Source organism: Crocuta crocuta, unplaced genomic scaffold (genome assembly GCF_008692635.1).
Source record: "Crocuta crocuta isolate KB4526 unplaced genomic scaffold, BGI_CrCroc_1.0 scaffold112, whole genome shotgun sequence".
Lineage (NCBI taxonomy): Eukaryota > Metazoa > Chordata > Mammalia > Carnivora > Hyaenidae > Crocuta > Crocuta crocuta.
In genome coordinates, this window is record NW_027528818.1 from 1,218,404 (window position 1) to 1,240,166 (window position 21,763).

A 21,763-nucleotide genomic window follows, 5' to 3' on the forward strand; every position below is an offset into this window, starting at 1 on the left:
GTCCATTGTAACGCCGGAATGGGACGCAACCTTGGGTCTGGAAGCTGTAAATCGAAACTTAAAAACCCGTAAATTAAAACTGGGTGTCGTCCCTCTTGGTGTAGAGGTAATGAGGACAATCTGTGAGGCCTGTTGAGCACCTCGTTCGGTTGATTGATTGCCGGGGACTTGGCGAAATGATATTTTTCCATTCTGTTCCGCATTCGCCTTCTCTCGGCTTTACGAGCACAGCGTTCACACCAGTAAACCGGTGTTTACGAGAGGAGGTGGTGCACCAGGCATTACTCGCAGAGCATTGTTTTTTCTCTACCGGACTTTGGAATGTGGGGGAGTCTAGGTCGTCGATGTCCGCTTGAATTAAGAGCGGAAAAATGGGCAGCTTGGGAAAGTCAGCCTTTTAAAAATATAGACTTGTTTTAAAACAATTGTCTTGGAGTAGATTCCACCCTTTGTTAGACTCTGCGGGGTTTACTAAAAATAATTTTCTTCTTAAAAGTCTGTTTTGGTGTTGGGTGTGCTCTAAGGCTCTTGACCCAGTCTTCCCCTGCTAATGGTCAAAATCACTTTGTAACAGGAAGAATTTTTTTCTTTTATAAGAGGGCTTTTTCCGTGTTACGTAACAGTGTAGTAGTTGGTATGCAATCCCCAAAACCCATCCTATATTGAAAAATAGCTGCTGAGATAGTTGGACAAAAGTTTCACAGTACTGCCCTGGTGTGTATTTCATACCTTTCACAGTTTGCTTTACCTCAGCTTAGGATCTTTTCCTCCCCCCCCTTTCCTGTGGAGTTTTTATGTTTCTGTTTTTCTCACCTTTTTTGGGTGCTAAATAGTTTTCCAAAATTTCTGTTTATGAGTGTTTTACTTAACATCTGTAGACTATTCTCATTTTTTTTCAACTTCTGAGGGCCAGCTATTTTCCAGAGGCCCCTGTTTTGACATCTGTATCATAAAATCTTTTTTTCTAACAAATTGATTAACGACATAAGCTTTGTAAGGCATTGCCATTCAGACATTCTGTGTACAACTCCCCAAATCCAGCTCTGTCTTTTTCAGTTCATTAGATTTTTCTCATTTTTAGAAATTTAGGATGTTTCAGTGTTGTGGGATGTGATCACACACTCCCACCCCAGTCTTAACTATTAGTAGATAAACAGTCTGTCCCATTTGTGAATTTTCTGAATCTCCATCTGCCTTCCTCCTTCTTCCTCCTCAGCCTCCCTGGACTCCTCAGCACCTCCGGAAGCAGAGGAAAGGGGTGGAAGTGAATTCAGCCCTTATTTATACATAGTGTTAGCTCTAACACGAGTTTGGTAAGGAACGAGGTAGAAAGGAAAGAGGAAAGAAATAAGGGAAGTATGGTGCTTGTTTGGATTTGGATTATCGAGATCCTAGTTTATATTGAAGTAGAAAACTGTATCTAATTTCAATATTGTATGCCATAATTGGCAAACATGGTTATACAGAAACCTCTTACTGACGTGAGATCTCTTTTTAAGTAGAAAGGGTCAAAAGCTAGTGTCCAGAACTCATTGCTCACATCATAGAACACATTTTATTGAATCTTGTAATAGGATTTAAATTAGACATAAGGAAATACTACCCGCTTTGATTATGTGACTGTGATTTTTAGTATTATGAGCTTAGAAAGCTTAATACCATGAATTTTGAGGGACGCTCATTTTTTCAGTACATGTGGATTAAGGGTGTAGCCTTCATGGCTAAAGGCAAAGTGTGTGTGTTGGGGTGGGAAGGGAAGTAACACCAAAGTCAGGCTTAAAGGGTGTGTTTTTTAAAAATATGTACAGAAGATTTACTTTTTTGCTAAGTTTTCCTAATAATATCAAAATAATTTCTCATTTCTAAGAAGGAGCCAGAGTAAGTAATCTAATTGGCAGTCTTTGGGGGATAGGGTGGGGGAGAGACTTCAATTAGGAGTAGTCTTTCCCTCCAAATTACCTGATTTAGATAGGTCTTTCCCTTTTTACACTTCTGGACTTGGGCCTGCAGGAGGCCTGACCTGAATCAGCTCTGTGGCCATGGAGCTAAAAATAGGGCGCTCTTAGAGGATTTGCTAAGCAGTATGTCTCGGCCTTTCCCAGTGTTTATCACTGTCTTGTCCCAAGTGAAGATTGGAAAGTCTCCTATTTTCTAGTTTTTTTGTTTTGTTTTGTTTTTTTTGTTTTTGGTATGTGTGTTTAATAAGTTGAGATGTTTGTTTTAATATTTGCATTCTTCCTGAGTGTCCTTGAACTTGCACAGTTAATACTTTTTAAATAGTTGTCATTTAACCTTGCTTCTCTTGCAGTGCTTGACTTTGTAAGTCTCTAGCACCCTACACCTGATGGAAGTTGCTGAGAATTTTGTTTCTGAGTGACAGGTTCAGATTTCATGTGGTAATAAAATCTTTTTTAAAAGAGGGGAAAAAACAGATTTGTTTGCCATTGTCTTTGATGGAATATGAGTTTTATCCAGTTATGTCTGCCACCTGTTGCTAGGTAAATGGCTTTAAGACGATCTTCATTTGGCTAATGGCAGGAAGCCCTATCAGAGGACACTGGTTTACTCAAAGTAATAATACCTTGATTCATAATAGTGTCTAAAATAGCTTCTGTGGAAGAAATGTTTGCTAAATGTCATTTGTTGAATTTGCAAAAAAATTTTTGTGTGGTGGTTATTTTTATACATAGACATTTTTTCCAGGGTTGGAAGCTTTGAATATATAAGGATGCTTTTTAATAGTTCCCAAGATAGCAATGTCAGTGCACTCCGTTAAGCTGAAAACCAGCTAGTATGCTGAAAACAAACTCATTGCTAACCTCAGCTAGTGCATCTTCAGTGTATCTTAATGTAAAGATATAACTAGCTGTCCAGACAGTTGTGCCTCCGGTTTTGTAAGTATATATGAACCTTGGCTGTTATCAAAGAGACTTGTAAAATGTGCAGCTAGAGCCTCTCCTTTCCTAAATTATCTGCTCACCCTGAACATGAGGGAGAATCACTTATTTGGACCTGTAACTTTTTTTATTTTAATGTTTTATTTATTTCTGAGAGAGAGAGAGAGAGAGAGAGACAGACAGACAGCGTGAGCAGGGGTGGATCAGAGAGAGGGAGATACAGAATCTGAAACAGGCTCCAGGCTCTGAGCTAGCTGTCAGCACAGAGCCTGACGTGGGGCTGGAACCCATGAACTGTGAGATCACGACCTGAGCGGAAGTCGGACGCCTAACCGACTGGGCCATCCAGGCGCCTCTGGACCTGTAACATTTATTTAAATCCAAGTTAGTTAACATATAGTGTAATAATGTTTTCAGGAGTAGAATTTAGTGATTCATCATTTACATATAGTGCTCATCCCAAGAAGTGCCCTCCTTGATGCCCATTACCCATTTAGCCATCCCCCCACCCAACACCCCTCCAGCAACCCTCAGTTTGTTCTCTGTATTTAAGAGTCTCTTGTGGGTTGCCTCCTTCTCTGCTTTTATCTTATTTTTTATTCCCTTCCCCTATATTTATCTGTTTTCTTATATTCCACATGAGTGAAATCATGTATTTATTTTTCTATGATTTATCTTGCTTAGCATAATACATATACTGTAGCTCCATCCACCTTGTTGCATATGGCAAGATTTCATTCTTTTTGATTGTTGAGTAACATTCCATTGTGTGTGTGTGTGTGTGTGTGTTATGTACTCACTACATCTTCTTTATCCATTCATCACTCCATGGACATTTGGGCTCTTCCCATAATTTGGCTATTGTTGATAGTACTGCTATAAACATTGGGGTGCATGTGCCTCTTTGAATCAGCATTATTGTATTTTTTGGATAATACCTAGTAGTGCAGTGTGATGCAATACCTGGGTCATAGGGTAGCTTTATTTTTAATTTTTTAAGGAACCTCCATACTGTTCTCCAGAGTGGTTGTACCAATTTGCATTTCCCACCAACAGTGTAAAAGCCTGCATCCTCTCCAACATCTGTTGTTTCCTGAATGGACCATAANATCCCAAGCAGACTTTCTGCTGTCAGTGCAGAGCCTGAGGTGGGGGCTGGATCTGTAACTCTTAAAGCTCCTTTATGTTATTGACGTATGGTTAATTAATTAATTTTCGGTATGTAGTTATTTTAAATGTTTCAAGGTTTTTGTTTGTTTTCTACCTTGACCCTTCAGGGTACAAGGAACACCCTCATTTGAGACATCCATTAATAGGAAATAATTCTAATCTTTTAAGCATGATAGTTAAAGTATTGGAGGTTAGCCAGAAGAGTTCCTAATCATTTGATAATACTGTTTGCTTTGAACTAAAGCTTTAGCATTTTAGTAAGAGACAAAATGCCAGTAAGTTATCTTTTTGTTGAACTAATTGTTTTAACAGAAGAATACAGAGGCCACAAAATGAGAGAATTTGGATCATCCTTGTAGTATGGCTTATTTCAGTTGGTGCTTTAAGATTTTGGTTTAGGCTGGGGCTCCTGACTGGGTCAGTTGGTAGAGCACGTGACTCTTGGTCTTGGGGTCTTGAGTTCAAGCCCCATGTTGGACGTGGAGCCTACTTAAAAAAATGAAATATTTTGAGACTAAGAGCAGGTTTTAAGGCTGTTGGGATGACAGCACAGAGCAGCATGTTTGCATCCTGCGTGCTGCTCACTTGGATGTTTTTTCAAGAGTTGTGTAAACCTGACAACTAAGGATTTAAGAATGAGTACCTTAGTTTTTCTGAAACCACAGTGGGTAAATTTGTAGGTAAGGCAAGTAACCCACCATTTTTGGGAAAGGAGAAATCTAATTCTTGCAGGCTTTAAGTCTTAAGGAGGATTCCTGTTGAAGTTGCCTATTCTCTTTTCCAGCAAGCATAGGGTGAAGCTAACCACTACTTTGCAGAGATTCTGTTAGTCATGCTTTATGAAGAGCAGAGGTATAAGAGCGTTGGTGAAAGGAAATTATCTTAAGTTTACAAAGATTTCCTCACAGAAGTGACCTAAAGGAGAAATGGTAATAAGTGAGTTACAGAATGACTTCAGGAGAACTGTCGATCATGTCATCTGTTGTTAGAGGAAGAGGTGGGAATGAATAAACATTTCGAAATTACAGAAAGGCAAATAGAGAGAGACTGATTTCTCTCAGTTGTGAGATTATTTTGGGTGTGAAAGAAAGTGCTAGGTTGTAACTTAAATCCTTGCTTAGCAAAATGTTTTGTAACGTGTTGCTTTTTCTTTTCAGGTATTGCACTCTCAGTCTCGCCATGTGGAAGTCAGAATGGCCTGTATTCACTATCTTCGAGAGAACAGAGAGAAATTTGAAGCGGTAATTTGTCATTTTAAACATGAAATGGTGTCTTGAATTGCATTTACAGCTCAGCCTGTAAAGATGATCTGATGGGACTTTCACTGGCTGGCTCTTAATGCAGGTTATGAGTATAACCTCTTAAAAAACTACTTTATTCAATTTAAATCCAATTGTATTTAATTGTGATTTTTAGGCTGTTTTGTGATTTTCAATTATTTAGCTGTTTAGAAAGCTGCTATATAAAGATACTGAGCTGTGGAAGATGGCAGGATGACTTGGACGGAATCCTTGCATATTAAGAGTGAGCCTTGTCATGGTCAGGGAATTGTTTGTCAGGGTAAACTAATAGTTTTCTGTGATTGGTAACCCCCTATGAATTTAAACAATTTCAGACTTGGGGCATAAAAAATATGCTGAACTTAGCTAATACTGAGCCTTTGCTTTTATCAGAAGGCATTTATAGATTTTTAATTTTCAGGTTTCATCATGAATCACATATCACAACACTGTAATTATGTAAATAATGATTAATAATTCCTAGAATGTTATATAACAACTTACTGTAATTTTCTCAGTAGTATATAGTAGGCTGTGAAATAAGATGCCACAGTGGCCTGTTTTCATATTGAAAGCCTTAATAGGATTTACTAGTTCTTGGTTTTATGACTTGGAATTATGTCATCTGATGACTTTTCAATATTTTTCCTCTTTGATTGCCAAAAAAAAATTGACACCTTGTAAATAACTCAATTTTAAAACTTAATAGGTAAAGAGCTCTTAATTTGTGTGTGTGTGTGTTCTTTAATATCTTAATTTGCTTTTGGATTAGTATTCCTGTATTCAGGCAAAATGTTAACTACTGGTGACATTCCGGGTGTATTCTGGGTGCCGTGTTGTAAGAAAAACAGTAATATATTCCAGGAAGGAGAGTTATCCACTTGATCAGGAGAGTTGAGAACTTGTCTTACAAAAAGAAAACTGGTGATGTAGAGGCTAGATAAAGAGTATTAGGGTATGGTAGAAAAGGGGGAGAGTTGGGGAGAGTGGAGTAGTCTTTAAGTATTTTACAGAAATTACAAGTGAATTTATCATTATTATTCGTCCCAGAGCGTAAAACTCTGTTGACAACAAGTAGTTGTCACTTCCTATGTGCCAGGCATTGTTTAAGCACTTTGCATATATTTATTTAGCCTTTACAGTCTTAAGAGGTATGATCAGAGGTGGAAGTTCCAATGAGGAAAGTTTTAATTTTCCTTTTAGAATAAGTATCTTCAAACAATTTCTATTGACCAAAATTGGAAAAGGCTGTCTGTCATGGGAAGGAGGGTGGGGGTTGTGTGCCTTGTTTACTGACAGTGTTTACCTTGAGTCTAGATAGATATTTTCTGATTAGAAGGAAGAATCTCAGATTGGATGCAGATTGGATTGTGTCAGAATATCACTCAGGTCTCTTCCAACTTTAAAGGGTTGTGTGGGTTTATTTTTTCCCCTGAAGTATAAATAATTACCTAATACAGAAGAGTAGCTTCTGATTATGGTGGGATATTTAAGATACGTGGCTATTTTATTATAAGTATGTGTTAAAGCTTAAGATACTTTTGGGACATTTGACAGCATATGATCTATAAAATAATTAATCTCAGTCTCAAAAAAAGAAATCCTAGGCGTTTAAAAGATTTTTATAGACTGGAGAGTGTATGTTTCTAAGTGTATCACTTTGCAAAATTAACTGGGATTATAATTTAAATAAAATTGAATTTAGTGTTTCAGATGAATGTCTTTTGGAGATTTCTCAAATTACTGCGATAGCTAATAAAAAACATCACAGCTTGAGTGAACTTTTTATGTTAAAGCATGAAGCAAATAAAAAATCTAGTTCTCTAAAATATCTAGCGTTATTCTCATCTGTTTTTAGTCTGACCGAAGAGACAGTATTCATATCTGTATTAGTAAACTAATATTTCTTAGCCAGTATATCGTCCTTGTTTAATTCTCTTCTCTGCATTGGCCATTACCAAAATAATCCTAGTGCTTGCTTTGTATGTTTCTGTGTTCATAATGTCACCAGCAGTGACCTTGAATTGCCTTCTCCCTCAGTCTGCAAGTCCTTCCTGGGCTCACGGTCTTCTCTAAACAGGTGTCCAGTTGAGTTCCTGTCTCAGTCTCTTGTCCTCACCGAGTTTTCCTTTTCCTCCTGGCTGCTTCACTCCGGTCTTGCCAACATAGTGCTCTCACTGCCTCTTCACAGCACATTGCGGCTGTGCCTGTCTGTATTCTGTCCAGGAGATCTTTTCTGATAATGTATACTTTTCTGAATTCTTTTGTATGTTTATGATCTTTACTTATGATTTTTACATATTTTAATAATAGTTAGGCTGTATATATATGCATGTATTACTATTACTAATGTACCCAAAGTTCATGTAAGAATGTAAGAATTCACAAGAACTCAAGAATTCACAATGAAAAGGTTTTTTGTTTTGATATATTTCTAACAGACCTTTTTTTTTTTTTCTTTGCAGTTTATAGAAGGGTCATTTGAAGAGTATTTAAAACGTTTGGAAAATCCACAGGTATGCAGTGATTCTGTAATATATTTCTTTTTTTAATATATTCAAGTAATGTATTCAAAATTTATTAAAATATCTTAACGGTGTGTGGAGGGGTTACAGTGAGTACTTTTTTTTCACAAACATTTCTTAGTTGCACATTTTATGCAGCATTTAATTAGAAGCCAGTTGGAGCTGTATACTGGATGTTGCCTCACTAAGGACAGAGTCATGCTATCTTTATCTTTGTCATAATGGCATCTGAATGTAGTATAAAAGACCTACAATAACACCGGTGATGATTTTCAGGATGCTGTGTTGGTACGGGTATTAGGGGCATGATGGACAGGGTGCAAGATTTGGTTGCTTCTTTAGGCCACTGAGAAGACAGGTTCTTTTATGTAGTTCCATTTCCTATCATCAGCTTGAGAAGAAAGAAGAGACTGTTAAAAGGATGGCATTTCCCCAAGTCCTGCTGTCATACTTTCTCAGTCATGTTGAAGTTAAAAGAATTTTTTTTTTTTTGCTTACAAAACTATTTTCTTTTTAAAAATCCAAATATCATGAAATGCCACATAGAATGCCCGGTAGAATATTCTATCCTCTACAAAGGTAATCTCTGTTGAGTTTAATTAAAATGATATTAGCAAAGGAAGAAGAGAAGAAGAGGATTTATGTAGGGAGGAAAAGGGATAATATAGGACAGGGTGTTTGATTAACAGTTGGTGTCTCCATTTGATTCTCTGACACTAGTTTGAGTCCTTGTTGAGTGCCAGGAATTGGCAGGCACCCTGGGAATGCAGAAGTAACGGGTTTGGGTGCTGTTCTCTGGAGTTTCCCTGTAAAAGGGAAAAATATCTAATGCAAGTGAGAAAGCACGTGTCATAAGTATGGATACGGACTGGGTGCCTGGGTGGCTCAGTTGGTTGAGCATCCGACTTTGGCTCAGGTCATGATCTGGCGGTTCTTGAGTTTCTCTGCTGTCAGTGCAGAGTCTGCTTCAGATCCTCTGTCCCCCTCTTTCTCTGCCCCTCCTCTGCTTCCATGTGTGTGTGCGCTCTTTCAAAAATAAATAAAGCATTAAAAAGAATGCTACAGATATGATGCTATAGGCATTCAAGTTTTTATTTTTACTGAGGTAGGCAAAGCAAGAAGTAGTGGGTTGGCATTTGAAGTGTGAAGAGATTTCGGGATGAGAAATGCCTAGGGTGAAGGGCATTTCTAGGTAGGGAAGATTGTAAGCAAGGTGGATTTCAGAAAGCAGTTCAGTTTGTGTAGAGCAAATGAAGCTAGGAGGTAGTGAGAAGTCAGAGGGCCATCTGTGGGGCTGATCACGGAAGAGCATTCACTGCTAGGCTCAGTAGTTAGAAGCTTTTGCTTTAGGCTAGCAGTTTTCAAGAGTGTCAGCCATAGACCATCTGCATTTGGAATTACCTGAGGTGGTTGTAAAAATACAGATTGCCTAGCCACTATTCCAGACCTGAATCAAAGTCTGTGCCTGGGACCTGAGAATCTGGTATTGGGAAACCTTTCAAGTTTTTGAGGCAGGAAGTGAGTATGGTTTGTTCACTGCTGAGAACCAAGAATAGTGCCTGGCATCTTTGTTGACTGGCTGGCTGGATAGAAGAATACTGTGCAGAGATGGTTTCGAGGTGGATGAGACCAGAGAGGTGGGAGGACCAATTGAATTTTTTTTTAAAAAAATTTAATATATGGAAAAATGTGCACAGTACACTGAAGTGTCAAAAAAAGGAATAAGTATAGCATTACGCCAGTTTTAGAGACAAATACTCTCTGAAGGCCTTTTCTATAGATCTAACTTCATTTTTAATTCAGTGATTTCAGTATTGAAATCAAATGGACACAAATACCATTTTCCTGAAGTTTTATTTCTTATACTATTTACCTGAAAGCTTCTTGGAAAGGATTGTATATTTTATTGCTTTTGGAATTTTTTTTCATCATTACTTTTAATTTGGGGTGCCAAACTGATGATTAGTTAGTGTGTGTTGAATGAATGTTAAATCCATATTGCATTGTTTGTAATGTACAGGAAAGATAAACACCAGAATTTTGTTATCTCTATAGTCCTATTACTGGTCATTTATACTTGAATTATAGAAAATATAGGAAATGACAAGGACTATTATTTTCCCTCCTATTTTTTTAAACATTTATTTATTTTGAGAGAGCAAGAAAGAGAGCGAGTGCAAAAGAGAGCATGAGGGGGAGAGGGAAAGAGACAGAAGAGAGATGCTAACAGCACAGAGCCTGCTATGGGGCTCGATCTCACGAACTGTGAGATTTGACCTGAGCCAAAATCAAGAGTCAGACACTTAACTGACTGAGCCACCCAGGCTCTTTCTTTCTTTCTTTCTTTTTATTTTTTTTTTTCGAAAGTGAGCTCTACACCCATTGTGACTCTTGAACTCATGACCTGGAAATCAGGAGTTGCATGCTCTACTGACTGAGCCATCTAGGTGCCCTACCATTTATTAACTTTTTACTCAAGAAAAATCCCACAGTGTAATGTTAGGGTAATCTTTGTGTAGCAATTTAGGCTGTGAAGCTGTGAGGTTCTAAGAAAGAATGGACCTGATGAGAATGAAGAGAGGGAATAAAGGGAGTTAATGAGGTAGTAAGAACTGAACTGAGACTGATCTGGGAGTCTGTATGAGAGGAAGGAGGGAAGTTGCTGTGGTTTTGAGCTCAGCCTCTTTCTCAGGGTGTTGGCTGGCCAGTTTTTTAATTTTTATGACACTTTGTTCTCCCCTCTGCTTAAATTTCTTCCCGAGATGTTTTACAGGTACCTTCTCAACAGTTGTTTTGCTTCTTTATTAGCAACAAATATTTATGTTTTCATTTGCTTTTTCTTTTTCCCTGATAATTACATAGGTATGAAATAAAAATATAGTTGATAAACTATTAACATTTCATCTAGTTCTCAGAGAAAACATCTTTATGCTTTTGCTTAATAAACAAATGAATCATTTTGAAAAATGCCTCAAATTTTTTCCAAGAATATATTTTTGTCAGTTTTATGGAGGTAAAATTGACATGGTGAAATTCACCTATTTTAAGTAGTGTATAATTTGGTGAGATTTCGCAGGTGTTGTGTATCCACCATTACAGATACATAAGGGACATTTCCATCACTTCACAAAGTTCCCCATGTCCTTTTGCACTTAATCCCTTTTCTCCCACCTTCTGGCTCTTGTCAATCACTGATCTGTTTTGTAAATTTTGCTTTTTCTAAACTATATAAATGGAATGGTACAGTTTGTAGTATCTGTAGTTTCTGTATCTGGCTGCTTTTGCTTAGCATAATGGAAACACCTTGACGCTCATCCGTGTTGTTGGATCTATCAGTAGTTTGCTCCTTTTTATTGGTGAGTGCTCATTTGTTATATGGAGTACTGCAATTTGCACATCCATGTATTTATCAGTTGATGGATATTTGGGTTCTTTCCAGTTTTAGGCTGTTTCATGATTAAAGCTGCTAAAAACATTTGCTTATAATAGAAGTCTTTGTGTGGACATATATTTTCTTTTCTCTTGGATTAACACATAGGAATGGAATTGCTGGGTCATATGGTAAATGTAGGCTTATCTTAATGAGAAACTGCATAACCTTTTCACAGTGGCTGTGCCATTTTGCTTTCTCATTGGCAATATATGAAAATTCCACCTGCTCTACATCTTTGAACATCAGTCTTGTCAGCCTTTGAAATTGTACCTGTTCTAGTGGTTGCGTATTTCTCTGGTGTTGAACACCTTTTCATGTGCTTATTTGCCATCCATTTATCTTGGTGAAATGTCATAGATTTTGACCATCTTTTGTTATGTTGCTGGTTTTATTGAATTATAGTTCTTTATACTGGATAGAAGTTATCCAGCATATTGTATTGGAAATGTACCTTTCAAATATTTTCTTCCAATTTGTAACTTACCATTTCATTTTCTTAATGGAGTCCTTAGGAACAAAAGTTTGTTTTTAATGTTTTTATGTTTTTGACATGGTTCACTAGTTAAAACAAATTTTGCAGAAATGCTTTACTGTGTCACCCACAATAAGGAAGTATATTAAACATCATAAGAAGTGCTGAGTAAATAAAATTATAGCCTTAAGGTAGAAGACAATGGTAGAACATAGTTTTTTTTTGTTTTGTTTTGTTTTAATAATTTAAAGTTGACTCTGGTTAGAGAAGACATAATATTATTATAGCCATTGTTTAACCAGACTGTAACAGAATTTATGCCAAGGATTTATGTCCTTGTGAAATGGTACATTATTTGAGAGATAGTATTTTGTCGACACTAGTAGAATAATTTTCCATTTTTAGAAGTGATGGCAACACTTTTCACATGAAGTAGATGTAGCTTTTGTTTGTGACTTAAGCAAACTGGTCTGAGTGAGCGATCTCTACGCAGAGAGTGTCCCTTGTAGCCGTTTATGAGAAGCTATAATTGTTAGGCAGAGACCTATTTTAAGAAGTCTGTTTTAATATATGGTACCCATTTCATTTTGAAAACCAGAGCCAACTTTTAAGAACTATTAAAATGAAAAATCTCTGGGGAAGGATTATCCTTGTTTGAGTTCAAAACAGTGTTTAAAGTGTTTTCTTTATCTCAAATTTCTTTGAGATAAACATTGCCAAGTTCACTTACCATAGCTCAGCTCATTATTTTTAAGTGAGTCTTGGTGTAGTAAGTCTTTACTAATTTCATAAGCACTATAGAAACCCATTCTCATGGCAAAAGCATTAATACAGAGTGAAGAGAGAAAATCTTTTTTATATAAATGCTTTCATAATATTCACAAGACTAATATTAATGAGCTTTTCTAGCTTCTTAGATACATTGTATAAAGGTACGTATTAAGGTTTTATATAGAGGTATATGTATTGTAAAACGTTTGAGACACTTAAGTGCCAACTTTTTTTCTTCAATATAGGAATGGGTTGGACAAGTGGAAATAAGTGCCCTTTCTCTTATGTACAGGTAAACACTGTAGTAACATAAGTAAACAAAAATAAAGTCAGTGGGAAATTAGTATATTCCATACTAAAGCAGTTTTATGCCTTGGTTGTGAAGCATCTTTTCTAAAGTTTTTTAAATTGTCTCAATTAGATTTTGACATTAGTTATGTCAGTGTTTAGAAATTTTAACTCAAAATATTTTTGGAAAGAAATACATTTTTCCAGGCCTGTAAACAATATTTCATGTATCAACCTTATACAGGAATGATTTCTTACTTTCTCAGGGCCAGTAGCATCAGATGGCCACTAGTACAGAGGCAAAAAAACCATGTTACTATTTTACTGCTTTTGTCTGATAGAGGAGCAGGTGAATGCATTATTTTTTTCTATTTGAAATTTCTGTATACAATTTTGTCTTCACAATTGCTGTAATATTGAAGACTTCTTTTATAGATATAATTAAAGTTAACATATGCAAATTATATTTGAAGTTTTATTTTTTAAAAAAGATACTTTTATATAGGTATCTTACAGCTTAGTTATTCTGTTGTTATCTTTTTTTTACTGCTTCATCTCCAGTGCCTGGAACAGTGCTCAGCACTTTTAGGCTCTTGAATAAATGAACGAATGATTAAATCTCAAAACATGAAATACATTCCCTCAGAAATAATTGCTAAATTTTATTTTCAGGAAAGATTTTATAATTTATCGGGAACCAAATGTTTCTCCTTCACAAGTAACTGAAAATAATTTTCCTGAAAAGGTAAGAATTTTTCTAAGTGTTCCTAAAGGATTTAAGTAAAAAAAAACACTTGCCACCTTGTAAACTAAAATTTTGAAGTGACTTCTTGAAATGTTTTTGTATGAAGGTTATAATTTTTTAAGTTAATGTTAATCATCTTTGAATCATATTTTGTGTTTGATTTTCCCCAGAAATCACTGTGTTGAACCCTGTCATAACATTTCAGTAGAGGAGAAAACATTGCAATAGTAGTGTATATGATTAACTAGATTGTTTTTGCATCAGTATAAACATTAAGTAATAAAATAACTTGTGAAAGTAGGTTCTGCCATTGCATCCAGAAATACTTGGATAATAGTGGTTTATTTCTCATTAAAAAAGTAATTTACTGGCTGATGTGTTACTATCTAGTCACAAACGGGAAACAACTAAAAAATTATGGGAGCCTAGAAAGGAAAAGAACCTCAATTGATTCATTAAGAGAGCTGTGTTTTAATTACTTGTTTTGGAATCATCCAGGCCAATATAAAGTGTTTTGTCCTCATGCTAATGGTGGTAAGGGGGAGGAGAATTGAGCAAAATGCTACCTTTTTAAAAAGGACTTTGTGGAGTTTCTTGGCTCTGGATTTGACCTTTCCAATCCAAGTTTTGGAACATGATATAATCTAATCAAAATCAGTGTGTATTTCTTCTTGCATAAGTAGTTGACTCTTTAGAAAATGCTTAAAACTGTAAAGCGTTAGGGTGCCTGACTGGCTCTCAGTTAAGTGTCTGACTTTGGCTCAGGTCATGATCTCTTTGTGAGTTTGAGCCCTGCATCAGGCTCGCTGCTGTCAGTGAAGAGCCTGCTTCAGATCCTCTCTCTTCCTCGTTGTTTGCCCTTCCCCCACTCTTGCTTGCTTGCTTTCTCAAAAATAAATGAACAGTAAAAAAAAAAAAAAAGCTGGTAAAACATCAGAAAAATTTAACTTGATTGTGCCTCTTAGAGGTAAGTGTTTAATAGGGTTTTGGAGTATTTAATATTTCTTACAGTCTTTTAATGGTCTTTTTAAATAGTTGAAATGTATTTTTTGTGATCTGATAATTATTTACCTGTCATTAAGATCTTTTTAATTTAATGGCTGTGTAACATTTCAGCATTGGATGTACCATAGTTGGCCACCTGGGAGCTTAAGGTTGCTGCTAAAATAATCATTTTCTATTGGAAATTATTTACTAGTAAGTCAGAGAAATTGGAGATAAAAGTTGCTATGTGTCATATGTAAAGGGCTAAAATATGTCTTTAATTTTTTCCTTTCAGGTGTTACTGTGTTTTTCAAATGGCAATCATTATGATATTGTCTATCCCATAAAGTATAAAGAGAACTCTGCAATGTGTCAATGTAAGTATCACCTTTATGTTTCTATGGAAAGTTCTATTCCTAGGCTATATAGTCAGTGCAGACAAGTCAAGGAAAATATACTCTGTTTTGTTGTATACAAAGATATAGTAACAATCTTAGGTTAGCAAAAATGTTAATATTGTAATAAAAATTTAACGAAAATATGGAACCTAGTAGCTTGAGTTCGACCTATAAATATGAAGTTATTTTTTTCTTGCAGTCATTCACTTCATTAATAAGTATTTGTATGTGTTTTTGAAGTTGTTAGTATAGAGCTTGAAAATCTAAATGAACAAATCAAGCATTTGATCTTTTTGGCTCTAGAGCAAGCAGGGTTTCTTAACCTTGGCACTATTGACATTTTGGGCCAGATAATGCTGTTGGAGCTGTTGTGTGCATTGTGGGATGTTTAGTAGTATCTTTGGCACATGTTGTGTAGACAGTTCTCTTTCCCATTGCAACCAGCAAAGAAATCTTTCTAGTCTTTGTCAGGTATTTTCTAGGAGGATAAAATTCCCTCTCTGTCCCCAGTGGAGAATCGGCTCATTAGTAGTTTCTTTCTGCCTTACCTTTATTTCCTTTATCATCTAGCTGATGAAGTGCACATCACTCACACAGAGCAGCAATGCTGGGCTTGAAGTGGCTCTTTCCTCTGTTCTTAGGCTAGTCGTAACCAGTAAAGATATGTGTAGTGCAGTTTTTAAAATTGATGGATCTCTTTTGAGATGCATAAGCCTGTTTGTATCTTGGGCTGTGTGCTCCTCTGCCAGCTGGTTAAAATTTGGACATTTCAGCTTTGGGAAGGATAGCTCCTGGAGTCTACCTTACCTATACTTGTCAGTGCCTATGGTTTGAATGATAATCAACGGTGGAAGAAAGGTAATCTGTGAGAGTGAGAAGGTGGTCTCTTTGGGGACTCATTTAAAGGGTGGGCACCTGTTGATGAATTTTTAGTCTTATAAAGATCACTGCAATATAACCAAATGAGAGTCCTAAATGCCATGTGTAATCTGTTTTCAAGTATTTGGTAATAAATATTTCCATGTTTCCTGGAGGGTGGTTTTTTTGTTAAAGCAAAAAAGTTGTCTGAATATGCTGCTTTGCTTCATTGGCTGCTGACAATACATTTTATTGTTTTTTGAGTCCCTTCTGAAATGTTTTGTCTCTTAAGGTTGGGCAGGTTGTTTGACATCTCTAATTTTCAAGTTTCCTCACGTATACAGTTAGAATAATATTACATGACTGTGCTGGGATTAAATATGACCGTATATAAAGGGTTCACACATGCGTGGAATGTAGCAGTTTCTCAGTATGCATGTTTAGCTTTTATTGTCATATTTGCTTTACAGTTGTGATATCCTTTTGTGTTGTTAGTTTTAAAAATGGCAATATATAATGTAATGATTTTGAATTAATTTATAGTAGAGACAAATTCTAGTTGCTCTCTATCTAGGTAACTTCCTGATTAAATTGTGTTATTGATCATAAAATGTTACAGCTACCTAGTTAGAAGCCTGGGCAATGGACATTGTCAATTTTGTGTTAAAACACAAAATTAGTTAATGTTGCATAACATTTCTCTTATTAATTGCAGCTCTCCTTTATGAATTGTTGTATGAGAAGGTGTTTAAAACTGATGTTAGTAAAATCTTGATGGGACTAGACACCTCTGAAGTAGCTGATGAAAACAGTGAAATATCAGATTCAGAGGATGACAGTTGCAAGTAAGAATGAATTTAAGTTGTCAAATATCTTTATGATGTGATATAAAGAAACCATTCAGTAAATGTTTCTGCATGGATTTGCCTCACATAGATACTGTGAAAGGTATTCCTGAAATACAGCAGCTTACATTACCAGTTTGTTTTTTCCTGCCACTGATTTTATCTAATTTCTAGTATAGGACTGTTTTTGAAGTTGATGGTTTTGGTCGATAGGCTCCATTTCTACATAATCTAGATGTATATGTGTAGAATAGATTTAGTCCTGCCTATAGTGTGTGTAATGCAAAATTTTAAGGTTAACTAGTCAACTGTTTACATATCCAGTGATGCAAAATAGCCATTTTTATATCTTGACTTTCTTTAACGTATTTAAAAAATTTACTTATTTTGAGAGAGAGAGAGAGAGAGAGAGCGAGTGAGCAGTTGGGGGAGGGGCAAAGAATAGGAGAGAGAGAATCCCAAACAGGCTCTGTGCTGTCAGTGTGGAGCCTGTTGTGGGGCTCGAATTCACAAACCATGAGGTCATGACCTGAGCCAAAAAAGGTAGGGGGAGTGCCTGAGTGGCTCACTTGGTTAAGTGGCTGACTCTTGATTTTGGCTCAGGTCATGATCTTCTGGTTCATGAGTTTGAGCCCCATGTTGGGCTCTGTGCTCACCGCCCAGAGCCTGCTTTGGATCTTCTTGTCTCCATCTCTCCACCTCTCCCCTGCTCGTGCTCTTTCTCTGTCTCTCAAAAATAAATGTTAAAAAAAAAATCCTGCTTGGTGTTACATACTGTGAAACTAGAGAAATAAGTGAAATTAAGCCTTAGGGTGTGTAATTTCTTCATTAAATACTTAAATGTATCTGTTTTTTTTGGTTGTTTATTTTGAGAGAGAGAGACAGTGAGCATGTGTGTGAGCAGGGAGGGGCAGAGAGAGAGGGAGAGAAAATCTTGAGCAGGCTCCATGCTGTCAGTGTAGAGCCTGACACGGGGCTCGATCTCACAAACCCTGAAAGCATAGCCTGAGCCGAAATTAAGAGTCAGATGCTTAACTGACTGAGCCACCCAGGCGCCCCTTAGTATAGATCCATCTCCTTTTATCTCAAATTTGGGGCATTTGTTGGATTATGTTTTAATGATTCTCATTGGAAAACTTGATTGACTACCATTTTTTTCTTTGTGAGAGAGAAATGAGTTTAGAATCTGTGTCTGCTGTCGTAAACTTAATTCTAGAATAGGCTAATTAACTTGAACAGATGAAAGTTCTCCATCATTTAACCTGGCACCGGTCTGATGAGGATTTGCTGTTGAGCATAGAAGAAGTTGGAAGAGAGAATGACTAGCTCGTGATAACTTATTACCAGTGGTTGGTGCAGAGGGACTTTAGCACATGCCCTATGGTTGCTGCTAGTAGTTTTAGCAACAGTTGGATCTGAGATGACATCTGGCAGATGAATTAGATCAAGTATGGAGTTAAGGGTAGTATGTTGGAGTTTACAAGAAAAGATGTGCTTATTGTAATGCACAGTGTTTTTATACTGTGCTAGTGTAGCCCTTGGAACATGGAAGACTTTTTAAAATTAACTTTTTGTTGCATTATTAATGCTTCATTATATTTGTGTCATGTCTGGCTTGAGGACAAGGCTGCAATTAGAGAAGAATGCCACATAATTGTGGCATGATAGATTGACATAGTTTGGTATTAAGGAGGAAAGACCAAGGATGTCACTATTGTGCCTGTATTCTGACATTCATATTGGTCAGTCCTGAAGTGGTGGAAATTGTAGGTGATTTTTTTTTTTTTTTTTTTAGTGTAGACTGAAGATGCTTGGGATCTCTTACATATTGCTGAGGGCATACATTTGGAGATTGTCCTGAAGACTAGAGATTGATTTATTAAGGTAGAAATGTAAGACAGAAAACTAAGTCATCTCTCGTCTCGTCTCCCACTTGACCTGCCATCACTGTATTCCAGTTTTGCCAGTCTCTTGGCCACCTTAGGGTCTTTCCACTTGCTGGTCTCTTTAGAACTGCTTGGAACACAGTTAGCCAATGGAATACTAATTAGCCATATGATTTGCTGTCTTATCACCTTTAATTCTTCATTCAAAAAGGCATCTCAGAAGTCACTTTTAATTATTTTTATTTTATTTAATTTTTATTATTTGAGCTTGTTATAATGCTATCACTTTTGCTACCTGCCCTCCCCCCATAGATAGCACTTATCAGCATTTAACATACTGATTACTAAATGTAGTTTGTGCCTGCTCTCGTTAGATTGTTGTGGAGTATTTTGTTTAATGGAGCCTCATGTGTATATTAAAAGGACAGTTTTTACATTGAATGTTTTATAAACTCAATTTCTCTATCCACCTGAATTTTATAATTTTATAGTTTTTTTGTTTCTGTGTTTTTGATTGACCCTTACAATAAGACTTACTGAGGGGCACCTGGGTGGCTTAGTTGGTTAAGCATCTGACTTCAGCCTCATGGCATGATCTCACGGTTCGTGGGTTCAAGCCCCGCATCGGGCTCTGTGCTGACAATGCAGAGCCTAGAGTCTGATTCAGATTCTATTCTGTCTTCCTCTCTCTCTGCTCCTCCCCTGCTTGCTCACATGCTCGCTCGCTCTCTCTGAAAAATAAATATTAAAAAAAATTACTGATAAAAGTTTTTGATTTATATCTTACTTGCGCACACACATGTGTATGTATGTGTATAAATGCACATTTATACTAAGACTTCTATGAGCTCATTGGAATATAGCTTTGACTTTTTGGAATATAACTGGAGATTTTTATATGAGGTTAGGATAAGTTAATTGCATAAACACATTTTTGTACTTTTAATTAAGGTTAAATTTCTTTCTTTGTAGGAGTAAAACTACCACTGCTAATGATGTGAATGGAGTTAAAGCTTTGTCAAGTGATCAGGTATTTTTCCTAATGGTTTTAACTAGTTCTTCCATATAAGCATATGAATTTAGTCTTAATTTTTTTTTTTCTTTAACATTTTCAGTGGAGTCAGGATCATCTGACTCTGTGAGAAAAATATTAGAGGCCTCCTAATTTATTTTTTTAAATTTAAATTGAAGTTAGTTAACACAGTGTAATAAGGCTTCCTAATTTTGTAAGCTAGCTTCTTTATTTGATTTTATTATTATACATATCTCAAAAATGTTTTAAAAGCTTTTCTGTGTTGATTGGACTTCCTGACTTTGTTTATTTAGCACCCGAAAAACAATGGGAACTCTCCTAGCCTTCCTTTGTCTAGAAAGGTTCTTAAGTCACTCAATCCAGCAGTCTATAGAAATGTGGAATATGAAATTTGGCTGAAGTCTAAGCAAGGTGAGTTAAAAAATCTGTCTTTTCCATAAATTTGCTTTGTGGCACTTGAAAATAATTAAGTCAACTTGATATTCTACTGATACTATTTACAGCTCAACAAAAACGTGATTATTCCATTGCTGCTGGCCTACAGTATGAAGTTGGAGATAAATGCCAAGTAAGTGATTATGTAGAGGAAAAAAAGATTTTACTTGAAATCTTATTTTATTCTAATAGTATTTAAGAAAACAGCTCAAGTTTGATGTGTTGTTAATTTGAGATTTTAGAAGATATTTTATCACACACACATTTTAATAGTTGTAAATATTTAGCTTTTTGAACCATTAGAATACATTACCAAAGTTTTATGTATCTTTGTGGCATCCCCTCACATGATTTTTAAGAACAATGTCAGTCTTTGATATTACTTGTTTGAAGGAAGTAGCAATAGCACTTTAAGTTTTTAGATAGTTTGATTACAGTTGACAAATTACCAAAATTGATGTGAACTTGACATTACAGGTCAGTTTAATGAAAGCGATCTTGGAAAATTTTGATAGATACATCATGATTGTATGTTGGACTGAGAAGAGTGAATATTAATGGAGTTTTGCCATTTACTTTTAAACTATTGCTTTGGATTTAAGTAGCGGCTTGGAAAAGGGGAAAGGTGGATTAGATCAGTTTTCAACTTAGAGTGATTTTGCAGTCCTCACTCCACATTTGACAATGTATGCAGGCGGTTTTTGTAGTCACAACTGGGAGGTGCTACTGACATCTACTGGGTAGAGGCCAGGGATACTGCGACACATCCTACAGTGCACAGGGCATTCTCCCCAGGCCCCCAAAAAATGCTTGTCCAGCCTAGAGTCAATAATGCCAAAGCTGGAGAAATGATAATTTCCAAGGTTCCTTTTCTGTTTTTTGTTTGTGGAAGAAAACTATTTCCAAGACAGAAAAAAACCTATGTACACAGAAATACTATTAGAAGATAATGTTCCTAAAAAATCGTTTTCATTGAAAAGTGTTGCCTTTTGCAAACTACTTTAAAATAGCCGTTGATAAACATTTTTCCTTAACTTGTGGAGGTAACACTCATTTCTTGTGTGGTAAAGTAGTTTGTAAAAAGTAACCAATTGACCAGGATTATATCAGCATGAATGACAGTCTATCTTAAGAACTTCTAAAAGTGTTCTGATTCTGCAGTATTTGAAAGAAGAGGATATGATTCATTTAGGTTCTTCCTTACGGAATTGTCAGAAATGTGGTATATACTCACAGAACAGAATTGTGGAATTTTTTGTTACAGTGATTTGGAAAAAAACAAAAGAGTAAATTCAAGGCTTAGGACTCCTCCCTCCCTTCTCACTCCTCCTTAACAGAGAAGAATGCTTATCTTATGCTGCATCAGTAAAACTGTTACTCATTATTTTAAATCATGCATATTTCCTTTGAGGTTGCAGTTGGTTTTGGTAAAATACATGCCGTTGAGAAAGTAGATAGTAAAGCAGATAACTTGCTTTTTTTTAGAGTATTTTGTTTCTGTATCTCCTAGACTATTTCACTCAGGTAAAATTTAATTGAAATCTGTTATGGAAACAGATTTTTTTTGCTATGACTCAGGTGACCTTTGTTTACTCAAGCATGTAAGATGTGGTTTAGATTTTTGATGCAAATGAACTTAAGAAAGATCTGTTTTATTGTTAATATCTTGAAGAGAAGAATGCAAAATGTCCTTTCGAGTTCAATGAGTAATGAAACCTCAGCTTTAGGACTTTGATCTAGTAT

The 21,763-nt window shown here is 36.1% G+C and overlaps 1 protein-coding gene across 2 annotated transcripts in view; it reads left to right on the plus strand.

Annotated features, from left to right (window-relative positions):
* OTUD4 (OTU deubiquitinase 4) overlaps nucleotides 1-21,763 on the plus strand; it is a 42,462-nt gene that overhangs the window by 139 nt on the left and 20,560 nt on the right. Inside the window, exons 1-10 of one of the 2 annotated variants that reach the window (XM_077755924.1) lie at nucleotides 18-106; nucleotides 5,225-5,308; nucleotides 7,813-7,863; nucleotides 12,794-12,840; nucleotides 13,509-13,581; nucleotides 14,861-14,942; nucleotides 16,537-16,666; nucleotides 19,525-19,582; nucleotides 19,879-19,996; nucleotides 20,089-20,153. In XM_077755924.1, coding sequence (XP_077612050.1) covers nucleotides 5,261-5,308; nucleotides 7,813-7,863; nucleotides 12,794-12,840; nucleotides 13,509-13,581; nucleotides 14,861-14,942; nucleotides 16,537-16,666; nucleotides 19,525-19,582; nucleotides 19,879-19,996; nucleotides 20,089-20,153 — 672 coding nt within the window. In that variant the 5' untranslated portion in view covers nucleotides 18-106; nucleotides 5,225-5,260. Of the gene's footprint in view, nucleotides 1-17; nucleotides 107-5,221; nucleotides 5,309-7,812; nucleotides 7,864-12,793; nucleotides 12,841-13,508; nucleotides 13,582-14,860; nucleotides 14,943-16,536; nucleotides 16,667-19,524; nucleotides 19,583-19,878; nucleotides 19,997-20,088; nucleotides 20,154-21,763 lie in introns of those variants that run through there. The other variant, XM_077755923.1, reaches the window with a different exon arrangement.